Source organism: Lagopus muta, chromosome 17 (assembly GCF_023343835.1).
Source record: "Lagopus muta isolate bLagMut1 chromosome 17, bLagMut1 primary, whole genome shotgun sequence".
NCBI classification, from domain to species: Eukaryota; Metazoa; Chordata; class Aves; order Galliformes; family Phasianidae; genus Lagopus; species Lagopus muta.
The window spans coordinates 1481281-1500973 of NC_064449.1; the positions used below are offsets into that span (position 1 = coordinate 1481281).

The 19693-nt window shown below is 62.0% G+C and overlaps 3 protein-coding genes across 7 annotated transcripts; 2 read left to right on the forward strand and 1 right to left on the reverse strand.

Annotated features, from left to right (window-relative positions):
- Positions 1-3316: 3316 nt before the first annotated feature.
- On the forward strand, positions 3317-6096 carry RFC5 (replication factor C subunit 5). Of its 2 annotated transcripts, XM_048964298.1 has the most exons (11): positions 3317-3408; positions 3489-3553; positions 4107-4243; positions 4325-4404; positions 4648-4721; positions 4812-4971; positions 5044-5125; positions 5202-5331; positions 5508-5585; positions 5662-5716; positions 5859-6096. In XM_048964298.1, the coding sequence occupies exons 1-11, from the start codon at positions 3377-3379 to the stop codon at positions 5953-5955; spliced, it is 990 nt and encodes a 329-aa protein (XP_048820255.1). In that variant the 5' UTR covers positions 3317-3376; the 3' UTR covers positions 5956-6096. The 2 variants fall into 2 exon arrangements, with proteins under 2 accessions (XP_048820255.1, XP_048820256.1); XM_048964299.1 differs by lacking the exon at positions 3317-3408 and having other exon boundaries at positions 4175-4243.
- A 1295-nt stretch (positions 6097-7391) lies between these two features.
- Positions 7392-10770, reverse strand: WSB2 (WD repeat and SOCS box containing 2). 2 transcript variants are annotated; one of them, XM_048964296.1, is made up of 9 exons: positions 10635-10768; positions 10237-10408; positions 9935-10152; positions 9652-9783; positions 8903-9003; positions 8607-8779; positions 8384-8497; positions 7887-7994; positions 7392-7709 (listed from the first exon to the last, which is right to left on the reverse strand). In XM_048964296.1, exons 1-9 carry the CDS (start codon positions 10648-10650, stop codon positions 7547-7549), a joined length of 1197 nt encoding a protein of 398 aa, XP_048820253.1. In that variant the 5' UTR covers positions 10651-10768; the 3' UTR covers positions 7392-7546. The 2 variants fall into 2 exon arrangements, with proteins under 2 accessions (XP_048820253.1, XP_048820254.1); XM_048964297.1 differs by lacking the exon at positions 7887-7994 and having other exon boundaries at positions 10635-10770.
- Positions 10771-12007: 1237 nt separating this feature from the next.
- Positions 12008-19690, forward strand: RASAL1 (RAS protein activator like 1). 3 transcript variants are annotated; one of them, XM_048964403.1, is made up of 21 exons: positions 12008-12392; positions 13197-13253; positions 13328-13441; positions 13530-13591; positions 13673-13802; positions 14493-14574; positions 14664-14801; positions 14875-14957; positions 15043-15160; positions 15237-15390; positions 15582-15646; positions 15755-15867; positions 15947-16139; positions 16204-16341; positions 17225-17363; positions 17508-17689; positions 17774-17911; positions 18556-18691; positions 18764-18884; positions 18962-19023; positions 19544-19690. In XM_048964403.1, exons 1-21 carry the CDS (start codon positions 12328-12330, stop codon positions 19672-19674), a joined length of 2421 nt encoding a protein of 806 aa, XP_048820360.1. In that variant the 5' UTR covers positions 12008-12327; the 3' UTR covers positions 19675-19690. The 3 variants fall into 3 exon arrangements, with proteins under 3 accessions (XP_048820360.1, XP_048820363.1, XP_048820361.1); XM_048964406.1 differs by lacking the exons at positions 17508-17689; positions 17774-17911; positions 18556-18691; XM_048964404.1 differs by lacking the exons at positions 12008-12392; positions 13197-13253; positions 13328-13441 and having other exon boundaries at positions 13529-13591; positions 13717-13802.
- Positions 19691-19693: the final 3 nt, after the last annotated feature.

A 19693-nucleotide genomic window follows, 5' to 3' on the forward strand; every position in this document is an offset into this window, starting at 1 on the left:
CCCCTCCTCCGGGCGCGGCGGGGCGGGGGCGGGGGCGGCGCGCTCCGGGAGCGCGGGGCCGCGCGTTGGATGCGCGCCGCTCCGCACAGCACCGCACCGCACCGCACCGCGGGGAGAGCGCGGCGCAGAGAGAGGGGAGCGGCGGAGGGAGCGGTGGGGAGTGGTGCTGCAGAGGATGGGAGGAGGATCGGGTCCGGGGGGGGCCTATGGGGTGTTGAGGGGCAATGGGGTGAGGGGGCTATTGGGGGCCTATGGGGTGGTGGGAGGCTGTGAGGTAAACGGGGTTGGGAGATAATGTGGGGCTACGGGAGGTTGGAGGGTAAGGGGATCTGTGGGGTGCTGGGGGGCTAGGGGGCGGTGGGATGCCTTGGAGTAATGGGGTTATAGGGGGCTATGGGGTGATGGGGAGGGTATTGGGTTATGGGGGGTTAGGGGGTTATAGGGGGCTATGGGGTGATGGGGAGGGTATTGGGTTGTGGGGGCTAGGGGGTCACAGGGGGCTATGGGGTGATGGAAGGGTATTGGGTTGTGGGGGGCTCTGGGGTCATAAGGGGCTATGGGGTGATGGGGAGGGTATTGGGTTATGGGGGGCTAGGGGGTTATAGGAGGCTATGGGGTGATGGGGAGGGTATTGGGTTATGGGGGGCTAGGGGGTTATAGGGGGCTATGGGGTGATGGAAGGGTATTGGGTTATGGGGGGTTAAGGGGTTATAGGGGGCTATGGGGTGATGGGGAGGGTATTGGGTTGTGGGGGGCTGTGGGGTGTTGGCAATCTATTGTATAGTGAGGGGCTATGGGGAAATGGGGGTTGTGATGTAGTGGGGGGTTATGGGATATTTGGGGGTGGAGGCTGTGGGGTAACGAATGTCTGTATGGTAATGGTGGGCTATGATGTAATGTGGGGGACTGTGGGGGGCACAGTGCCATGGAGGCCTATGGTATAAATATGGGACACTGGTGCAGTGGGTGCAATACGGGGGTCCTGGTGCAATTGGGGGGGGGGGGGTCCCAGTGCAGTGGGAGCCCTTGTACAAGAGAGGATTGACATAAGCAGGGGGTCAGGGTGAAAATGGGGGTCTGGTGCAATGGGGCATCTCTCTGCAATGATGGGGGGTGGACAGTGTGCAACACAGGTGCTGGTGCAGTGGGGGACCCTCCAGCAATGGGAGCCTGGCTGTAACGGGGGGGGGAAGGGGAGAGGACACTGCTGCAAATCCTCCCCAGCCCCACGTGCCCCCTGCATCTCCATCTCCCAGCACCCAGAGCTGATTTTTCCCTATAGGGGAAAAAGTGGGGTCACGGTTCCTGCCAGACCCGTGGGGATGTGGCATTAAGGGTCAGTGGGCACGGTGAGGGGGGGCTGCAGGGGCCTTGGGGATCGGAGAGGTCTTTTTCTTCCCTGCAGGAGTAAGGGGTGAGCATTTGCTGTTTGCGGGCAGTTTGTGAAGGCAAATATTGAAATATTGCCTGGGTTTGAGCTGCAGTGCAATTTCTGTCACTAACTGGAGCGCAGAAAAAAGGAGGAAAAACAAAACATGGGGAAATGTTATCTCCTGATGGCTCCTGTGGTTAATGGGGACGTTCAGTAACCACCACAGAGATAACGGCTCTCTGTGCTCAGATGTTGTTTCCCATAACATCCATCTGTACTGGATGCTGTACGTGGGTGCTACACTCACAGGGAGGAAAGGGTGGGATGGGGTGGTCCCACGTGGCACAGAACATCCTGCTGTGTGCCCTTCAGAAATGGGTGGGAGGGGGGGGAGATGGGGCTGGGGATGGGATGGAGTGGGGATGGAATCAGGTGGGGTGGGGGTTGGGATGGGGATTGGAATTGGGATGGGGATGGGGTGGGGATTGGATGGGATGGGATGAGGATGGGGATGGGGTGGGGATTGGATGGGATGGGATGAGGATGGGGATGGGATGGGGATTGGAATTGGGATGGGGATGGATGGGGATTGGAATTGGGATGGGGGTTGGATGAGGATGGGGATGGGATGGGGATTGGATGGGATGGGGATGGGGATGGAATGGGGGTTGGATGAGGATGGGGATGGGATGGGGATTGGATGGGATGGAGATGGGATGGGATGGGGATGGGGATGGGAAGGAGGTGGGGTTGGGGTAGGATGGGATTGGAATAGGGATAAGGATGGGATTGGGATGAGAATTGGGGTGAGGATGGGATGGGATGGGGATAAGGATGGGACTGGGATGAGAATGGGGATGGGATGGGGTGATGTGGGGACGGGTATGGGATGAAAGAAGGGTGGGGATGAAATGGGATGAAAATGAGGATGGGATGGGATGGGGATGAGATGGGATGGGATGGGAATGAGATGGGATGGTTTGACAATGAGGATGGGGGTGGGGTGGGATGGAAATGAAGATGGAGATGGGGATGGGAAGGAGGTGGGGATGGGATGGAATGGGATTGGGGTGGGAATGGGATGGGGGTATGGATAAGGATGGGATTGGGATGAGAATGGGGATGGGATAGAGTGATGGGGGATAGGAATGGGAATGGAGATGGGATGAAATGAGGATGGGGTGGGGTGGGGGTGGGACAGCGATGGAGATGGGGATGGGATGGGGTGGGGATGAAATGGGGATGGGGTGGAGTTGGGGGTGGGGATGGATGGGGTCGGATGGGGATGAAGTAGAGTCGAACAGAGTGCAGCACAGCACAACAGAACGCAGTGCATGCCGCTAGGCCAAGAAGGGGACAGCCTGCAGCGATGTGCCCACAGCCCTGTGCGTGCTGCAGGTAGCAGGAGCAGAGCTGGGAGCAGCAGCCCTGCGCCGTCCCGCTGGACCCCTCGGACAGCTGGAATTATTCATTTCCTTCTTTATCGGCGTCTGGATTTTGTAAATGGACCAAATGTGCGCGTCGTTACTCAGCAACATCAACCGCTTCATTCCTTAACCAGAAGTTGTGCTCAGCACAATCAGTTTATATCAAATGCAGCTTGTAATTACTTAATTCAGCCCGGCTGCTCTTCCTGCACGGCTGTGAGCTCAGAGCCCCCCCGGCTCCCGCAGGGGGAGGAAGGGGCCGCGGCCACCTCTGTGCCACTCCGCTGTACGCTGGGACCGAGGAAACAGAGCGGGGACGGAGCAGCCCAAAGGCAGAGCGGTGCGGCACCACCCGCGGCACGACGCTTTGCTTCGGCGCCCCCCACACCGAACGCGGCCCCGCGCCCCGCCGAGCTCCGCCCGCCCGCACCTTCGCTCTCCCGCCACCGGCGGCGCTCCACCCCGTTCCCGCGCTCCCCGCCCCGGTTTCCCAGGCTCCGCCCCTTTTTTCCCAGGCCCCGCCCCCTCCGCGCCGTTCCCGCGCTCCCGCCGCTCTCGCGAGGCCGCGCGCGGTGCCATGGCGGGGCCGTGCGGGAGGAACCTGCCGTGGTGCGGGGCGGGCGGTGGGACGGGGAGCGGGGGGGGAAGGAGGCGGTTCGGGCCGCGCCGCTGAGCTCTGCGCCCCGCAGGGTGGAGAAGTACCGTCCGCGGGCGCTGTCGGAGCTGGTGTCGCACCGGGACATCCTCAGCACCAGTGAGTGCCGGGACCCCGCCGAGGGGATGCCCGGAGCCCCCCGCGCCCCCCTCCCAACCCCTCGCTCTCCCCGAGTCCCTGCACCCCTCCCGGCTCCTTGCCCCCTCTCGTACCTCTCCCTGCGCCCACCTCCAAGCACCCGCGACCTCCCCCGTGCTTCCTTCCTCCCGCCGTGCCCTCGAGCCCTCCAAGCCACTGTGTCCCCTCCCAGTTCCATGTCCCCACCAATGCCCGGTACCCCCCCCCCCCTCCATGTCCCTCCAACCCCCCCTGCCCCCGGTCCCCTGTAACACCCCCAGTCCCGTGTCCCCCAAGTCCCCGTGCCCCCTCCCAAGCCACTACGACTTTCCTATTGCCCCCCCATTGCCCTCCCCAAGCCTCTGTGTCCCTCCCATGCCACTGTGCACCCTCCAATCCCCTATGCTCCTGTACCTCCACAACCTCCCCCCTTCCCTCCCCAAGGCCCCCTACCCCCAGCCGTGTCCTTGTGTCCTCCAATCCCCCGTGAGCCCCATCAGGCCCCCAAAGTCCCCGCGTCCCCCCCTCCTCCCAGTCCAGCGGTTCATCAGTGAGGACAGGCTGCCCCACCTCCTGCTCTATGGCCCCCCTGGCACCGGGAAGACCTCCACCATCCTGGCTTGTGCACGGCAGCTCTACCGCGAGCGGGAGTTCAGCTCCATGGTGCTGGAGGTACGAGGGGGGTCCTGGGGATGGGGGGGGGGCGCTCAGCTTTGGAACCCCACGCCCCCACCACCGCCTCCATCCCCGCAGCTGAATGCATCGGATGACCGTGGCATCGACATCGTTCGAGGGCCCATCCTGAGCTTTGCCAGCACCAGGACCATCTTCAAGTGGGTGGGGGGGCACCGAGGTGGGAGGGGAGGATCAGGATGCAGGAGGAAGGGATAAGGACAAGCAGATGAGGACAGCAGTACGGGGACAGCGGGGCAGCACGGATGCTGGCCCAAAGGGGAAAAGTGTGCACAGAGTACTTCCACACTGGGAAGAAGCATCTCCATGTGCCATTAACCCCCAGCCCTGCAGCCTCTGAGAGGCAGCTGGCAGCAAAGCCCCCTCGTCTCGCTCTGTCCCAGGAAAGGCTTCAAGCTCGTCATCCTGGATGAAGCTGATGCCATGACACAGGATGCACAGAATGCTCTGCGGCGAGGTCAGGGGTGAGGGGTGGCACTCCTGGTTTCCCCTCATCACACGGGGCTGCAGCCATGGGCTCCAGCCTCTCTCCCCTGCTCTTATGCAGTGATCGAGAAGTTCACTGAGAACACCCGCTTTTGCCTCATCTGCAACTACCTCTCCAAGATCATCCCTGCCCTGCAGTCCCGCTGCACCCGCTTCCGCTTCGGGCCCCTCACCCCAGAGCTGATGGTGCCCCGGCTGCAGCACGTCATCCAGGAGGAGGGGTGAGATGGGGGGCCCTGCCGTGCCCTGCTCCCCCCCAGGGCCAGGCGCTGCAGCCCCGTCTCCCACCCCAGGGTGGACGTGAGTGAGGATGGGATGAAGGCGCTGGTGACCCTCTCGAGCGGAGACATGCGCAGAGCCCTCAACATCCTGCAGGTACCCGCTTTGCCACCTCAGGCCCCACAGTTGGCCCACGGGCAGAGAGCTCTTCCTCCCTCCTCCTCTTCCTCAGAGCACCTCCATGGCCTTTGGGAAAGTGACGGAGGAGAACGTCTACACCTGCACAGGACACCCCCTCAAGGCTGACATCGCCAACATCCTCGACTGGATGCTCAACCAGAACTTCTCCACCGCCTACCGCAGTATCCTTTGCTCCTCTGCTTTGGGTTTGAGCCCCGTTGGGGTTAAGTCCTCTTTGCCTCCTGCTGTGGCAGAGGCAGGGTGGGTTCGTGCTGCGCTGTGGGAAGGGCTCCACTCCCCATTGGGGTGTTGGGTGGTGCAGGGATGCGTGAGAAGCCCCTTCACTTCCTGCCATCAGAAATCATGGAGCTGAAGACACTGAAGGGCCTGGCTCTGCAGGACATCCTCACCGAGATCCACCTCTTTGTGCACAGAGGTGGGGGTTCTGTGGGGCCGGCTCCCAGCACGCCGCTCTCAGCCCTGCACTGATTCACATCTCTTTCTCCCTGCAGTTGATTTCCCACCCTCAGTCCGCATCCAGCTGCTGATCAAGATGGCAGACATTGAGTAAGTAAACATTTTGGGGTGCTGCTCCCCTAACACGCCGAGCTGCTGCTGGGAGACAATATCCCTGGTGCACATCCGTGCGCTGTTTGCTTCACCGTGCTGCTGGTGCACACAGCTGAACTGGCTGTGCCTCCTGCTGCAGGTACCGGCTGGCTGCAGGCACCAGCGAGAAGGTGCAGCTGAGCTCCCTCATCGCAGCATTCCAGGTCACCAGGGACCTGATCGTGGCTGAAGCGTGAGTCGGGCAGGGGCTGCCCCACGTCTGCTCTGTGTGCTTTGTGGTTCCTTTCTGCACGCCTCAGGCATGCAGCCCAAGGGACAAAAGACAGGCAGCGTTGTGTCTACGCTTCATTGGGAAATGCAAATATCTCTGAAGCCAAGCAGGTTGTTGCAGTGGTCTTTTGTTTCCTCCCCCTATCACAATGGCAGAAAGGAGCAAGTCGAGCCTCCCCCCCATGCCTGCATCCCATTGCAAATAGCTCCTGGCTTGGGCTTTGGTCCACACTGCTTTCCACAGCACATGGGGAAGAACTCAAAGTACAACCCAGCTGACCTTGTAGAGCTCAGCACAGCTTAACCACGCTGCTGGTGGGTTGTGGAGCAGCTGTCACGCACCCACACGGGCTGCAGCGTTCCTGGGGCCCTCCTATGCAGGGCAGCACTGCTCCAGCTGCTCACATGCTGAGGAAGACAAGCATGGCAGGCTGGGGCTGTGGTTTTCGCCGCCCTGTTGCTCAGACAGGAAGGCAAGGAGGCTGCACTGGGACAGAGCACTTCCGTGCAGTGACAGCCCCTGTGACAATGGTAGCATGCGGGTTTGTAGGTCACATCGCTACCTGAAGCACTAAGGAAACACCAGCTCTGTAGGCTTAACTGCTTGCAAAGGAAAGCATCCCAAGGAGCAGCTCTGAGGACATTCCCCAGCTTCTCCACCAGCTGGGTCAGCCCAGGGCTCTTGCACAGTCTGGTAACACACAGGGGATGCTGCACGTGCCGTCCCTGCAGCCACCAGCTCAGCTGCAGCAAGCCACACACACGAGCCCACTGCATGCACAGCACAGCAGGTCTGCACACCAGCAGCAAGCTGCTCAGTGCCAAGTCCTACAGGCAGGCGTGGGGGTGGGAAAAGCAGCCAAGGAATGAAAGCAGGGGGCTGCATGAAGCCATGTCCTGCTCTCACAGTTACACACGAGGATGGATCCTCCCCAGCACCCACCACTGTCCATCTGCTGCTCTGACTGACTCAGAGCTGCAGCATAGGAGGGCTGGGGGCCCTGCGCCCCAGCCAGGCTTCCCCAGTTCACTTCTACAAGCAACAAGGGAAGGAGTGAGGAATCATCTTTTATTCTGTCACTGCTGTCATTCAGCCTGCAGAGACCGGCTCATGTTTGTCATGCCCAGACCCTGAGAGCAGCAGAGCCCACATCCCTCCAGGAACCAAGGTACAGGCTGCTCCTGGCGCAGGGTGCTGTTGTCAGGGATGGCTGTGGCCCCAAATTTGTACTGACAAACACTTGCTCAGACTGCAGCTGCTAATCTTCACCCCACAACATTGCACTTGGAAGCAAAAGCACCTGACCCAAAACTTGCAAATAGCAGGAGGACAGGGGGACCAGAGCTGTCCCCAGGTTGTGCCGTGCCCCTTGCACTCTGCAAGCATTTTTGCTGGGTTCTAGTATTATTACACAAAAAAATACCTCCACGTTCACAGACGGCCCCAAAACGAGGGGAGCAACAGTCCTGCCCCACAGCTCACAAGCCTCTGGTGCTCTGCGGGGCAGCCAGCCCTACCAGGAGGCAGAGGGCTCTCACCTCCGTGTCTCTGATACCTCAGAAAGTCCGGTAGGTGAGGAACTCCTTCAGCTTCCTGGGAATGGGGAGTGCGAGGACCTGGTACGTGGTCAGGAAGGTGCGCAGGGCTTTGCGGCACAAGTGCTTGAGTGACGAGAGGACTCTTGGAGCCGTCCAGAACTGGACGTGGCCATCTCTGGTCCTGCAATGAGACCCAAACAGGCTTAGAGCAAACACCCAACGCCGCACTGAGAGAAGGAAGCACAATCAGCCCCAAATATCCCGAGCCTGCAGCAGCCCCACGCACTCCCCATCCTGGAAAATCAGCTCACACTGCCAGGCTGGTTTCCCTGGAGCCTCCCCCAGCAGATATACGCACCCTGTGGCAATGAAGCCACCGTGAGGGAAGTACATGCAGCATAAACCATTTGTCATGGGAGCAAACGCCACTGGAGATCGCAGCTCCAGCGCCCAGATCCTCAGGAGCCTAAGGGGAAAAGGACACAATGCTAGGCAGTGCCTGCAGCTAAAACGAAGCTTCTGGGGCCACTTGAATGCACGTAACGGGAGAAGGGTTTTCTGTCATGGACTTAGAGCCCCCCAGCATGACATCTCAGCAGCCAGGCAGAAGCGCCGACCCCTGCAGAGTTGAGCTGGATGACAGACCAGCACACAGGTGCAAGTCCAAGCCCTTTGCTCAGGGAGATGACAAGGCTCTGATCTTGCTGCTCCCTGCACAAACAGGGCTCTGAATGCAGTGGTCTCTGACACATAAATTTTGCCCCCCATTAGGATGCCCCAAGCCCCTGGTGCGCATTGGTGTGTCCTCCCTGAACCCTCTTTCCCTCTGGAAACCTCAAAAGAGGGTTAACTCGCCTGTCATCTGCCACCGTGGCCAAGTACAGGCCCTCTGGGGAGAAGCAGACCGACCGCAGGGAGCTGGTGTGGACATCACTGCTATACTCCAGTGCTGAGTGCAAGGGGACATGGCTGCAGGGAGGAAAACAAGCTCAGCATCAAGGCCTCGCTCAACTCCACCAAACTCTCATAGCACCGCTGTGTCCCCACCGCTTGGTCCCCACAGCCCCCAGCTCCGTACCGCAGAGTCCTCAGCTGCTCCCCAGTGTAGGGGTCCCACATGATAACACAGGTGTCATACGAGGCAGTGACCAGGAGCGCTGAGTCTGGCGAGAAGTCACACGACACCACGCTGCTCTGGTGCCCCTCCAGCTTGCGGATGAGTGTGTAGGACCGCATACTCCACAGCAGTGCCTGTGGGGCACAGGGGAGCTGAAGCTGGGAGCGCTCCCAGGGTTGGCTCTCACCTTCCCCTTCTTGCATGGGGAAAGCAGGATTCAGTGGGACACAGGACTGGCTCCACCCTGTGGGACTCACCGACTTCTCTCCAGCAGCTGAGCAGAGCATGCTGCAGTCAGGGGAGATGGAGCAGCAATAGACCCACTGCACATGGCCTGTCAGCACCTGCACCTGCCGCCCTGGGACAGCAGACACCGAGTCAGGAAGAACAGAGCTGCATTGTGCCACTGCTCACCCAGCTCTGCTCCCGAGAGGGAAAAAGGCATGCAGGGCTGGGGGATTTCCTACGCACGTCCCAAGTGCTCTATTTCAGTACTGGAAGAGAGCTTATAAAAAAGATGGAGACTAACCTTCTACACAGGCAGAGAGTCATTAGAGGAGGGGGAATGTTTTTAAATTAAAAGGGGAGATTTAGGTGAGATGTTAGAAGGAAATTCATTACTCAGAGGGCGGTGGGCTGCTGACCCAGGCTGTCCTGAGTGCTGCGGGTGTCCCATCCCCAGCGGTGCTCAAGGCCACGGATGGACCCTGATTGGGTGGGGGGCAGCCAGCCCAGGGCAGGGTCTGGAGAGGCTGTGAGGTCCCTTCCAACCCAGCCATTCTAAGACTCTATTTACAACCCCTTCCTGCAGCTCTCAGGTCCTGCCTGGGAGCAGAGGCCTCTGCTGTGTCCCAGAATGCCCACTTCTACCTCAAATACCATCCCAGAGCCCCTCTGCCACGGTCTCTCCTTCCAAGGTGGCTCGGTGCCCCCTCCTTGCCCACAGTGGAATACAAGTTTCAAAAAGGGGTGACTGAGCACCAGGGCCATCCCCACTCTCTCCTACCATCCCTGCTAAGGTCCCAGACGCGCAGGGTCCTGTCCCGCGACGCCGACACCAGGATGAGGCTTCCATTGGGCGCAAAGCTCAGGTCCCTGACGACATCCTGGTGCCCCAGAAGGCTGAAGAGAAGATGTCCTGCAGAGAGCGGCCACGTCAGTCCCCCTCACACCCACACTCTGCTTGGGATGGGGCAGCAGCTCAGGAAATATTTGGGAAGGACGGAGCAGGGTCTCCACCAAGGGCAGAGTGCTTCCTGACCTCACCCTGGCGCCGCACAGCCGCTCACCTGTCTGCACCTCCCACACCTTGATCTGCCCGTCGTTGAGGCCGGTGGCCAACACCTGGCAGCACAGCCCTGCTGCCCCATCAGGGTGCCGTGCCGCCGGCCAGGCGCTGAAGGCCAGGCCCCACACAATCTGGCCACACTCCAAAGTCTTCTCCTTGGCTCCTGCCCGGCTCCACTTCGCCTCTGCTTTGTGGCTCTTGCGCTCCGAGGCCCTACAGCTGCAGAGAAACGGCAGAACGGCGATGGGCAAAGGGCACGGAAGCCATCAGCTCAACACCCACAGCACCGCCCGCACTACTCACAGCTCAGTCTCCTGCAGCGGCCACGGGATCAGCTTGACCAGGCAGTGGCCCTGCGACCAGGCGAACCAGGCGCCGTCAGACGAGAAGGCCACGCTCCATGTCTCACAGCTCGACTTCCAGTCGTACTGCTGGGGCCGGCCTGGCTTCAGCTCTGCCAGCAGCACAGGCTCCTCTGGGCAGAGGGACAGCGGGTCACCAGCGGGCCTGGGCCTGAACCAGGCCTGGGCCTCACCTGGGCCTCACCTGCGACTGGGCCTCACCTGCGACTGGGCCTCACCTGCGACTGGGCCTCACCTGGGCCTGGGTCGGGCCTGGGTCTCGCCTGGGCTCGTGCCCCCGCCTGCCCCGTGCCCACCCCCGTCCCAGCCAGCCCGCTCCGCCTGCCCCCAAGGCCTCACCTGCGCTCGGCTTCATGGCGGCCCGCCCGCCCCGGGGAGGCCTGCGGGGCTGGGCGCGGCCTCCCCGGCCCTCGGAGGCACCGGGCCGCACCGAGCCCCGCCGCCCGCCTCCGCCTCCCTCCGCCGGGCCCGCCCCGTGCGGGGCGGGGGCTGCGATACGGAGCGGCAGCAGCCGCGGCCCGGCTTTCCGTCACCGCCCCCCGCGGGGTGGGCCTCGGAGCCGCGCCCGGGACGGGTCGGACGGCAAACGCGGGTGCGGCGGAGGCGGTGCTCGCTGGGGGTGGCACTCCGGGGCACGGCGGGGTGGTGGCGCTTGCGGAGCCAGCGCCTACGAAGGGACAGCCCTGTCCGTGCCGCCGTGAAGATGCAGTGGCCATAGGGGGCACTCCGTGGCAGTGGCACCTGAGGACCCGTCATCCATATGGGGACACCTTCTGACAGTGCCACCCCAGACACCCCATGGGCACAGCCCCTGGCAATGCCGTGCTGGGACCCATCTTCTCTATATGGGGACACCCCTGGCAGTGCCACGCTGGGAACCCAGCACACAAAACTGGTGCTCCCTGGCAGTGTCCTTTCAGTGACCCAGTGCCTATAAAGCAATACTCTCTGGCACTGCCCTCGCTGTGGTGAGGACACAACACCCATATGAGGACGCCCCTGGCAGTGCCACGCTGGGGACGCAGTGCCATAGGGGAACACCCCCTGCAGTGACCCCCCCGCGACCCAGTGCCCATCTGAGCCATCCCCGTGGCAGCAGCACCCATACAGGGACACTCAGTGCCACGGCAGGTACCCAGCACCCCGATGGGCGCAACCCCTGGCAGTGCCGTCTCAGGACCTCCATGTGGGACATCTCTCGGCAGTGCCACCCAGGTATCCGGTGCCTGCAAAGTGCTGCTCCCTGCCACGCCACCCTGGTGACAGAGAGCCCATCTGGGGACCCAGCACCCACAAAGGTGACACCTCCTGGAGGTGCCGTGCTGCAGACACAGCACCCATATGGTGACACCCTGTGGTGGTGGCACTCTGGGGACCCGATGCCCACATGGTGCCACCCACCTGCCAACACCTCCCGTGAGTCACTCGCAGGAGACATCTGCTAACACCCAGAATTATCCACCAAGTGCCCCCCCAGTATGGCACAGAGCAGAGGGGACAGCATACAGAGCCCCCCACACCACCTCCATCTTCCCCCAGATCAGGGTTCCCCAACACAGCTGCACTGGTGCAGACGGACAGACAGACGAGGAGGATACACCTGCCACCCCCCCAGCTTGGGGACAGTCCCGCTGCCACCCAGCTGTGACAGGACAGAAGCCACCCCCAGGAGGCGGTGGGGGAGGGGGGACGACACTCAAAGGGTGACAGGCACTCTATGCCTCAGTTTCCCTATAGCAGGGCACAGGTCCCAGGCATGGCTTCACCTCCCCTGGCAGCAGTGAGCTCATGATACGTGTGAGCCCCACGCTGCGGGGTTTTGGCCACCGTGGGCACAGGGCCAGCCCACCCAGCTCGCCTGCTGCCGCGTGCCCGCGCACTCCAGCACAGAGAAAAACAAACCCAGAAGCAGCAAAGGAAGGAGTGGCAGAGGGACGCGGCAAGGAGGAGGAGGAGGAAGAAGAAGAAGCGGGGCCTCACAGCCCCTCCGGAGTTGTGGGCTGCCCCCAGACTCCCCCTCCAGTTCGCTGCCATGGCCAAAAGCACCTCACTGTACTGCCGGCTGGTGGAGGGGAAGGAGCTGCCTGCCAAGGACGTGTGAGTGCTGCTGGGGATCTCTGCCCCCCACCCAGGGGGCACGGGGCTCTGGGGGGTGCTGCTCTCTGCCCATGGTTTGGGGGCTTCCTGCTTTCATCCCTGCTGGTTGCGGCTCATTTCAGCGAGGAAGGGGTCTGCTGAGGCTAGGGGTCCCCTTTGCAAGAAGACCTGCACCCCTGGGGCACCCCCCCACTGCCTCCCCAGCAACCCATAAAGCTGTTGGGGTGACTCCATATAGCAGGGTCTCATATGGGACCCGCCCCATCCGGGGGCTGCAGCACCTATCCTGGGACCCCACAGCTGGCAGAGCATCCCTTTGGGGGGGGGTTTCAGCATCACAGCCAGCCCCCAGGCAGGAGGACACTGAGCACCCCTTGGGTGCATCGTCTGTGAGCCAGTGCCCAGCCCTCACCCTGGGGAACCAGCTCTTCTTTTCTACCTTGCTGCAAGGGGTTAAGCCCAGGCAGAGGCTGGTGTCACCGTGTCACCATGTCACCATGACACCTTTCCAGCCCCACGCCCTGACACAGGGAAGTGGGTTGCTACAGAAACTCGGGCATGGCTGCGCAGCTGGCACAGACACCCAGGGACATGGGGATGCATGGTTGAGATGACCCCCAGGTCCCCCAGCTCAAAAGGTGCCGGGAAAAGATGTCCCCAGGCAGGGCATCCAGCTGAGACTGAGCAGCTCAGTGCACCTGTGGCCATGGGTCTTGTGGCCAATGCCCTGGTGAGCCCTTGGGGTGCTTGCCTCAGGGAACACCATGGGGTGCTGACCCCCCCGTGTCCCCTTTCTCCCCCTAGCTCTGGCTCCAGCGATCCTTACTGCGTGGTCAAGGTGGACGATGAGGTGGTTGCCAGGTAGGTGACCATCCCACCACAGGGTAGGGACACAGGGTCTGGATGGAGTGCCCATGGGGGTCCTCTGCCCACAGAACAGCCACGGTGTGGAGAAGCCTGAACCCATTTTGGGGCGAGGAGTTCACCCTGCGCCTGCCCAGCGGCTTCCACAGCCTCACCATCTATGTGCTGGATGAAGACACCATCGGGTAGGGGGCAGCGGGGCTGATGGCAGCGGGTGGGCAGTGGGGTCAACACCACTCTGGGGTGGCCGTCCCCATCGGTGTCACCCTGCAGGCACGACGATGTGATCGGCAAAGTGTCACTGAGCCACCAGCAGATCTCAGCACAGCTGCGGGGTGAGCAGGGGCACGGGGAGTATGGGGGGCATAGGGCTCATCCCCGTGCTGGGGGTGCCCACCCCGTGCCCCCTTTGTTAGGCATTGACAGCTGGCTCAGCCTGGTGCCTGTGCACCCTGACCAGGAGGTGCAGGGTGAGATCCACCTGGAGGTGAAGATGCCTGAGCAGGGCCACCCGCGGGTGCTGCGCTGCCACCTCATTGCAGCCAGGTAGGGATTGTGTCACCACCAGGGTTTGTGTTTGGGTCAGTGGGGTTGGCTGGATGGTAGGGGGGTCAGGCCTGCCAAGAATGGTCATCACTGTGTCCTGCTCAGGGACGTTGCTGCTTTCAGCCTGTGTGTCACGATGCTGTGGGGTCTCAGCACCTGTGCCACACTGCTCAGGCACTGCCAGCCCTGCTGGGAGCCGGGCTGGGGACTGAAGTCAAGGCACTGTGCTGTCCCTGGGGATACTCCCATGGGGCAGACAAGATTTCATATGGCATTTCTCCCCATTTGTTTTAAAATTGGGGAAACTGAGGCAGCCCCACTGCCTTTGAAGGAGGTTGGGATGGGGCTGCTCTATGTGAGCATATGTGTGCCCATGTGTGCACACGTGTGTGTGTTTGTGTGCCCGCACATGCGGCTGCCAGACCGGAGGCTGTTGGCAGAGCAGCATCCTGCTGCCATGGCGACCAAAGCAGCTGCCATGGCAACCAGATGGCCATGGGGACAGCCAGGAGGGACAGCAGCATCTCCACTGTGCCCTGTGCCCCCCAGGGACCAGCTGCCAGCATCCCCTCCCTGGTGCCACCTGACACACAAGTGCCTCACTGCATCCGTGGTGACACAAGGGGACAGGGGACAGTGCCGAAGGGGCCAGGTACCCATGGCATCCCCCTGACCCCCATCCTCCCCCAGGGACCTGGCCCCCCGGGACCCCTCAGGCACCTCAGACCCCTTCGTCCGGGTGTCGTGCTGTGGGCACACACAGGAGACAGCCGTGAGTCGGGGGTTGAGTGCCAAGGGTGGCAGCGGGTGCCCAGAGGCAGGGGCTCCATCCCCTGCTGCCACCCCCCCTGTCCCCAGCAGGTGATTAAGAAGACCCGCTTCCCACACTGGGATGAAGTGCTGGAGTTTGAGCTGGCAGAGGACGAGCCAGGGGACAACATGCTGAGTGTAGAGGTGTGGGACTGGGACATCGTGGGCAAGAATGACTTCCTGGGACAGGTGAAAGCTGGATACATGTGGGGATACGTGATGCTCTGTGCCTCCCAGCTCAACCCCTGCCTGCGTTCCCCAGGTAAAGGTCCCCCTGGATGCGTCGGGTCCCATGGAGGGCTGGTTCCAGCTCCTGCCCTTCCCCAGCAGCACCGAGGAGCCAAGGTGAGTGCTGGGCAATGGACGATGGAGAGTGACAGGGTGAGGAGCAGGGTGCAGCCATGCCTCCCCCATCACGCTGTCACTTTAGGGGACAGCTGGGCTCCCTGCGGCTGACGGTGCGGCTGCTGGAGGACAGAGTCCTGCCCCAGCACTGCTACCAGCCCCTCATCCAGCTCCTGGCCGAGCCCCTCCGCTCCCCAGGCCAGGTGGGTTCTGTGGGCTGGGGACACACTTGTACCATTTGTCCCCATGATGTGTGACATCCCCATGCCCTCCTCACAGCCCACAGCCAGCACGGCTCTGGCTGTCCTGGAGGAGGTGACCTCAGGGGACAGCAGGCAGGATGTGGCCACCAAGCTGGTGAAGGTCTTCCTGGCTCAGGGTCTGGCTGTGCCCTTCCTGGACTATGTCATCACCCGTGAGCTGACCAGAACCAGTAAGTGCTGGGGTCAGACCAGTAAATGCAGGGACTGGAGCATCTCCTGCAGACCCTCAGTGGGGAACTGGAAGGGAAACCACCCTGAAGGCTGCCAGGGTGTCCCAAAGCCTGCTGTGAGGCCACCAAAGGGTTGGGCACACTGGGGACAGCTGGGGCAACCCCATGGCTCATGGTGGACTTCCTCCCAGCGGACCCCAATACCCTTTTCCGCTCCAACTCTTTGGCCTCCAAGTCCGTGGAGCAGTTCTTGAAGGTGAGCCCGGGAGGAAACATCACTCCAGCACCTTGTGATGGCTTCAGGACATGACACACTGCTGGGGACAGTGTGGGGACAGCAGTGGTGACCTCCTGCCCCATGCAGGCAGTGGGACTGCCCTACCTGCACGCGGTCCTGAAGGCGGTGGTGAACCGCATCTTTGAGGAGAAGAAGTACGTGGAACTGGACCCCTGCAAGATGGAGCTGAGCCGTGGCAGGCGAGTGTGGGGATGTGTCTCCATCTTGGCATCACCCACGGGTCATCTCAGTGGTCACGAGCTGCTGGTGTCTCCACAGGAGGATTTCCTTCAAGGGGTCCCTGTCAGAAGCCCAGGTGCGAGAGAGCAGCCTGGAGCTGCTGCAGGGCTACCTGGGGGACATGGTGGATGCCATCGTGGGCTCGGTGGACAAGTGCCCCCTCCTGATGAGGGTGGCCTTCAAGCAGCTCCGCAGGCGGGTGGAGGAGCGCTTCCCCTCACCGCAGCACGAGGTGGGGATCCCTGTGGGGCTGGGAGGGCAGCACAGTGCTGGTGCTGAGCTCTGTCCTTGTGCAGGAGGTGCAGTACGTTGCCATCAGTGGGTTCCTCTTCCTCCGTTTCTTCGCCCCTGCCGTCCTCACCCCGAAGCTCTTTGGCCTGAGGGAGCAGCATGCTGAGCCCCGCACTGGGCGCACTCTCTTGCTGCTCGCCAAGGTGCTCAGGGGAACAAGGACATGGTGGGGGGACCTCGGGGAGGGAGGGGATTTGGGGCAGGGATGAGGCACCAAGGTGGGATGGAGACCTGAAGGAGGGATGTGGGATCAAGGAGGGATATGGATGCCATCGAAGAACAGGGACCATAGGAGGAATGGGGACATCAGAAGGGATGGGGACACCAAAAGGGATGGAGACCCCAGGGTGGGTGGAGACCTCAGAGGGCCAGGGAAACCCTGGAGAGGGAGGAACTGGGATGACCAGGAGGAATGGGGACCCAGAGAAGGGATGGAGACCCTGCAGGAGGATGGGGTACCAGGGAGGGATGGGACTCCAAAGATGGATGGGGGCCTGAAGGATGGATGGAGGACCAAGGAAGAATGGGGTTGCCATGAAAGGATGGGGACCCTGAGGGGGGATAGGGACTCTGGAAAGGGATGGGGACCTTGGGGAAGGATCTGGACCCTGGGAAGGGATGGGACCCCAAAGAGGGACAGAGACCTGAAGGAAGATGAGGGACCAAGGAGAGACAGGGATACCATGGCAGGACAGTGATCATAGGGAGGGATGGGGAGCACAGAAAGGATGTGGACACCAAAAGGGATGAAGACCTCAGAGGGGATGAAGATGCCAAGCTGGGAAGGGGACCCCAGGGATGCTGGAAGACCCTCCCAGGGGAGGGAGAGGGATCTCAGAGGAGAGTGACCAAGGAAGGAACAAGGATCCCAAGAAGGGCAGAGCCTTTCCTCCCCCATGCCACGTGCTTTAAGCTGGTTTGTTCCCACTGGGGATGAGTGCATTGAGCACAGCCACGGTTGGCTCCCACCACCTTGCATTGCTCTGTTTCCCCATTTTCCTCCCCACATCCCACTCCCATGGGCAGGCGCTGCAGAGCATTGGCAACCTGGGACTGCAACCAGGCAAGGAGCCCTGGATGGCCCCACTGAACACCATCCTGCTGCCCAGCATCACTCGTGTCAGAGCCTTCCTGGACAGCCTCATCGAGGTGGACAGCACACAGGGTGAGCAGGCACGGTGGGCACCACGGAAACCCACCCCATCCTGGGGATATGTCCTGTATCCTAAGGGATGGGAGCATCTTTGTGCTTTTTGGGGTGATGGTGGCACCCCAAATTGATGTCACCGTCCCCATGCCGTGGCTACAGCCACAGCAGGCGAGGGGATGGTGTCAGTGGCACCTTTCAGTCCCTCGGCCACAATCAAGGAGGGTTTCCTGCACGCACGGGAGGCCGAGGAGCCCTCCCTGCTGCCCCGCTTCGCCTTCAAGAAGCGGTACTTCTGGCTCAGTGCCCAGGCTCTGTCCTACTCCAAGTCCCCCGAGTGCCAGGTAGGTGTTGTCTGTTGTCCCCCCACCCTGCTGCAGGGTGCCAGGCTGTGGGTGTAGTGACGTGCAGCATTCTGGGGTCTTCAGGAGCACAGCTGCATCCCAGTGGGGCACATACGGGCAGTGGAGCGCGTGGATGAGGGCACGTTCCCGCAGCCCCACGTCATGCAGGTGGTGGCGCAGGATGGCACCGGGCAGCTGCGCACCACCTACATCCAGTGTAAGGTGTGGACATCCCCATCCCAGCGCCACTGGGACCCCAACACTCCAGGCTGCCCCCACCCAGTACCCAGCACCCAGCAGCCGCTGTGTGGGGGCAATGGGGGCAGCCCCAGTCCCAAGTCCTGCTGTACTGGGAACACTGGGGTATCAGATTTTAGTAGTACTGGGGTCACTGCTGGGATCAGTAGGGTATGCAGCTTTATCTGTAGTGGGGTTCACTGGGCTATCAGTTCTGGTTATACTGGGGTCACTAGGGCATCCAGTAATATCTGTAGTAGGATCACTGAGGTACCAGCCCTATATACACTAGGGTCAATGGGTAGCACCCCTATCTGTACTGGGTTAATGAGGTGTACCTGCCCGTACTGGGATCTACACTGGGGTCATTAGGGTACCAGCTCTGTCTGTACTGAGATCAATATTGGGTCACTGGAATACCAGCCTTGCCCACATTGGGGTCACTGTGATACTAGCCTTGTTCCCAAGTGCCACCACCCCACCAACTCCCACCTGTGCCATCAAACTGCCCCTCAGGGTCCCCGTGCCACCTTATGCCCACCCTGGGGATGCTGCACGTGGAACTGTGGTGCTGCCCAACGCGATGGGTGCCAGCATCATGGGTGGGTGCCACTGCTGTGTCCCCACAGAGCGCACCAGAGCTGTGGCAGTGGCTGTGGGCTCTGCGCCAGGCCAGCAGTGCCAACGGGGCCATGCTGCCCACCTGCCACCCCGGCACCTTCCGCGCCGCCCGCTGGACCTGCTGCCTACAGCCCAGCCGTGCCGGTAATGGGGACAGAGGGGACACGAGGGAGTCCCCAGTGGTTCCCCTCCACCCAACCCCGCTCTTCTCAATAGCTCCTGGCTGCAGCCGGACCCACAGCGCGGTGGCACTGGATGAGTGGAGTGACCCCCTGGACCCCGCGGCAGCAGCACAGAGCCTCTATGGGCACCTCCAGCGTGCAGGGACACGGCTGTGGTGAGGCTGCGTCCCAGGGGGGAGGCACCCATGGGTGTCATCCTCCCCCGGGTTCACTCAGCATCCTCGTCCTGCAGGGAGGTGGTGGCAGAACCCGAGGGCAGCGTGGCAGTGCAGAGCTCGGAGCTGAAGCTTGGAGGTAGGAGAGAATGGGGATGGGGGGGGGGTTATGGGTGGCGAGCTGCATTGATGTGCACACATAGATGCACACACACAGGCACATGGACACGGGCTTTGCATGCACACTTGCACGCATGCATGTACTTGTTGCACATGCACGGTTGCACGTGTGCCCAATATACGTGCACAAGCACGCACACATGTGCACACCACGCACACGCACAGCTGCGAGCCGTGCTTTCTCCACCAGGGGACAGCAAACCCCCACGGCCGCACGCACGCGAGGCCCCGGCCCTCGGCTGCACACACGCACGCTCCCAGCCGCGCGCACCCGAATGCACGCACGGAGACACGCGTGGATGCGCACAGCCACGCACACCCCCCGCACACGACCCGGCACGCCGCCAAACGAGGCGTGCCGATGTCGGGGAGGAGGAGAGGTGGGAGGAGACACAGCGGGGTGGGACGGGGAGGGCAGTGGGTGTCACGGGTGGGTGCCGGGCGTCGCGGGTGGGAATGCTGACTCTGCGCGGCCGCAGGTGGAGCCGTCGCGGAGCGGCTGCGGGCGGTGCTGCGCGATCTGGATGCGGCCCACGAAGCCTTCGCTCGCGGTGACGGGGTGTCGAACCCTCCCACGGCCACGGAGACGGACGCGGCCACGGCCACGTGAACAGAACTACAGCTCCCAG

Bases quoted from the DNA above. Each gene is read 5' to 3' on its own strand.
- RFC5 (XM_048964298.1), top strand. From the start codon at position 3,377: ATGGCGGGGCCGTGCGGGAGGAACCTGCCGTG. The intron at 4,405-4,647 runs GTGGGTGGGGGG...GCTCTGTCCCAG, and splicing joins AGCACCAGGACCATCTTCAA to GAAAGGCTTCAAGCTCGTCA. The intron at 5,332-5,507 runs GTATCCTTTGCT...TCCTGCCATCAG, and splicing joins CTTCTCCACCGCCTACCGCA to AAATCATGGAGCTGAAGACA.
- WSB2 (XM_048964296.1), bottom strand. The intron at 9,004-9,651 runs GTAGGAGAGAGT...CTGCTGTCCCAG, and splicing joins CTGGGACCTTAGCAGGGATG to GGCGGCAGGTGCAGGTGCTG. The intron at 7,995-8,383 runs GCGAGTTAACCC...TTTTCCCCTTAG, and splicing joins GCCACGGTGGCAGATGACAG to GCTCCTGAGGATCTGGGCGC.
- RASAL1 (XM_048964403.1), top strand. From the start codon at position 12,328: ATGGCCAAAAGCACCTCACTGTACTGCCGGCTGGTGGAGGGGAAGGAG. The intron at 14,802-14,874 runs GTGAAAGCTGGA...TGCGTTCCCCAG, and splicing joins AGAATGACTTCCTGGGACAG to GTAAAGGTCCCCCTGGATGC. The intron at 14,958-15,042 runs GTGAGTGCTGGG...CTGTCACTTTAG, and splicing joins AGCAGCACCGAGGAGCCAAG to GGGACAGCTGGGCTCCCTGC.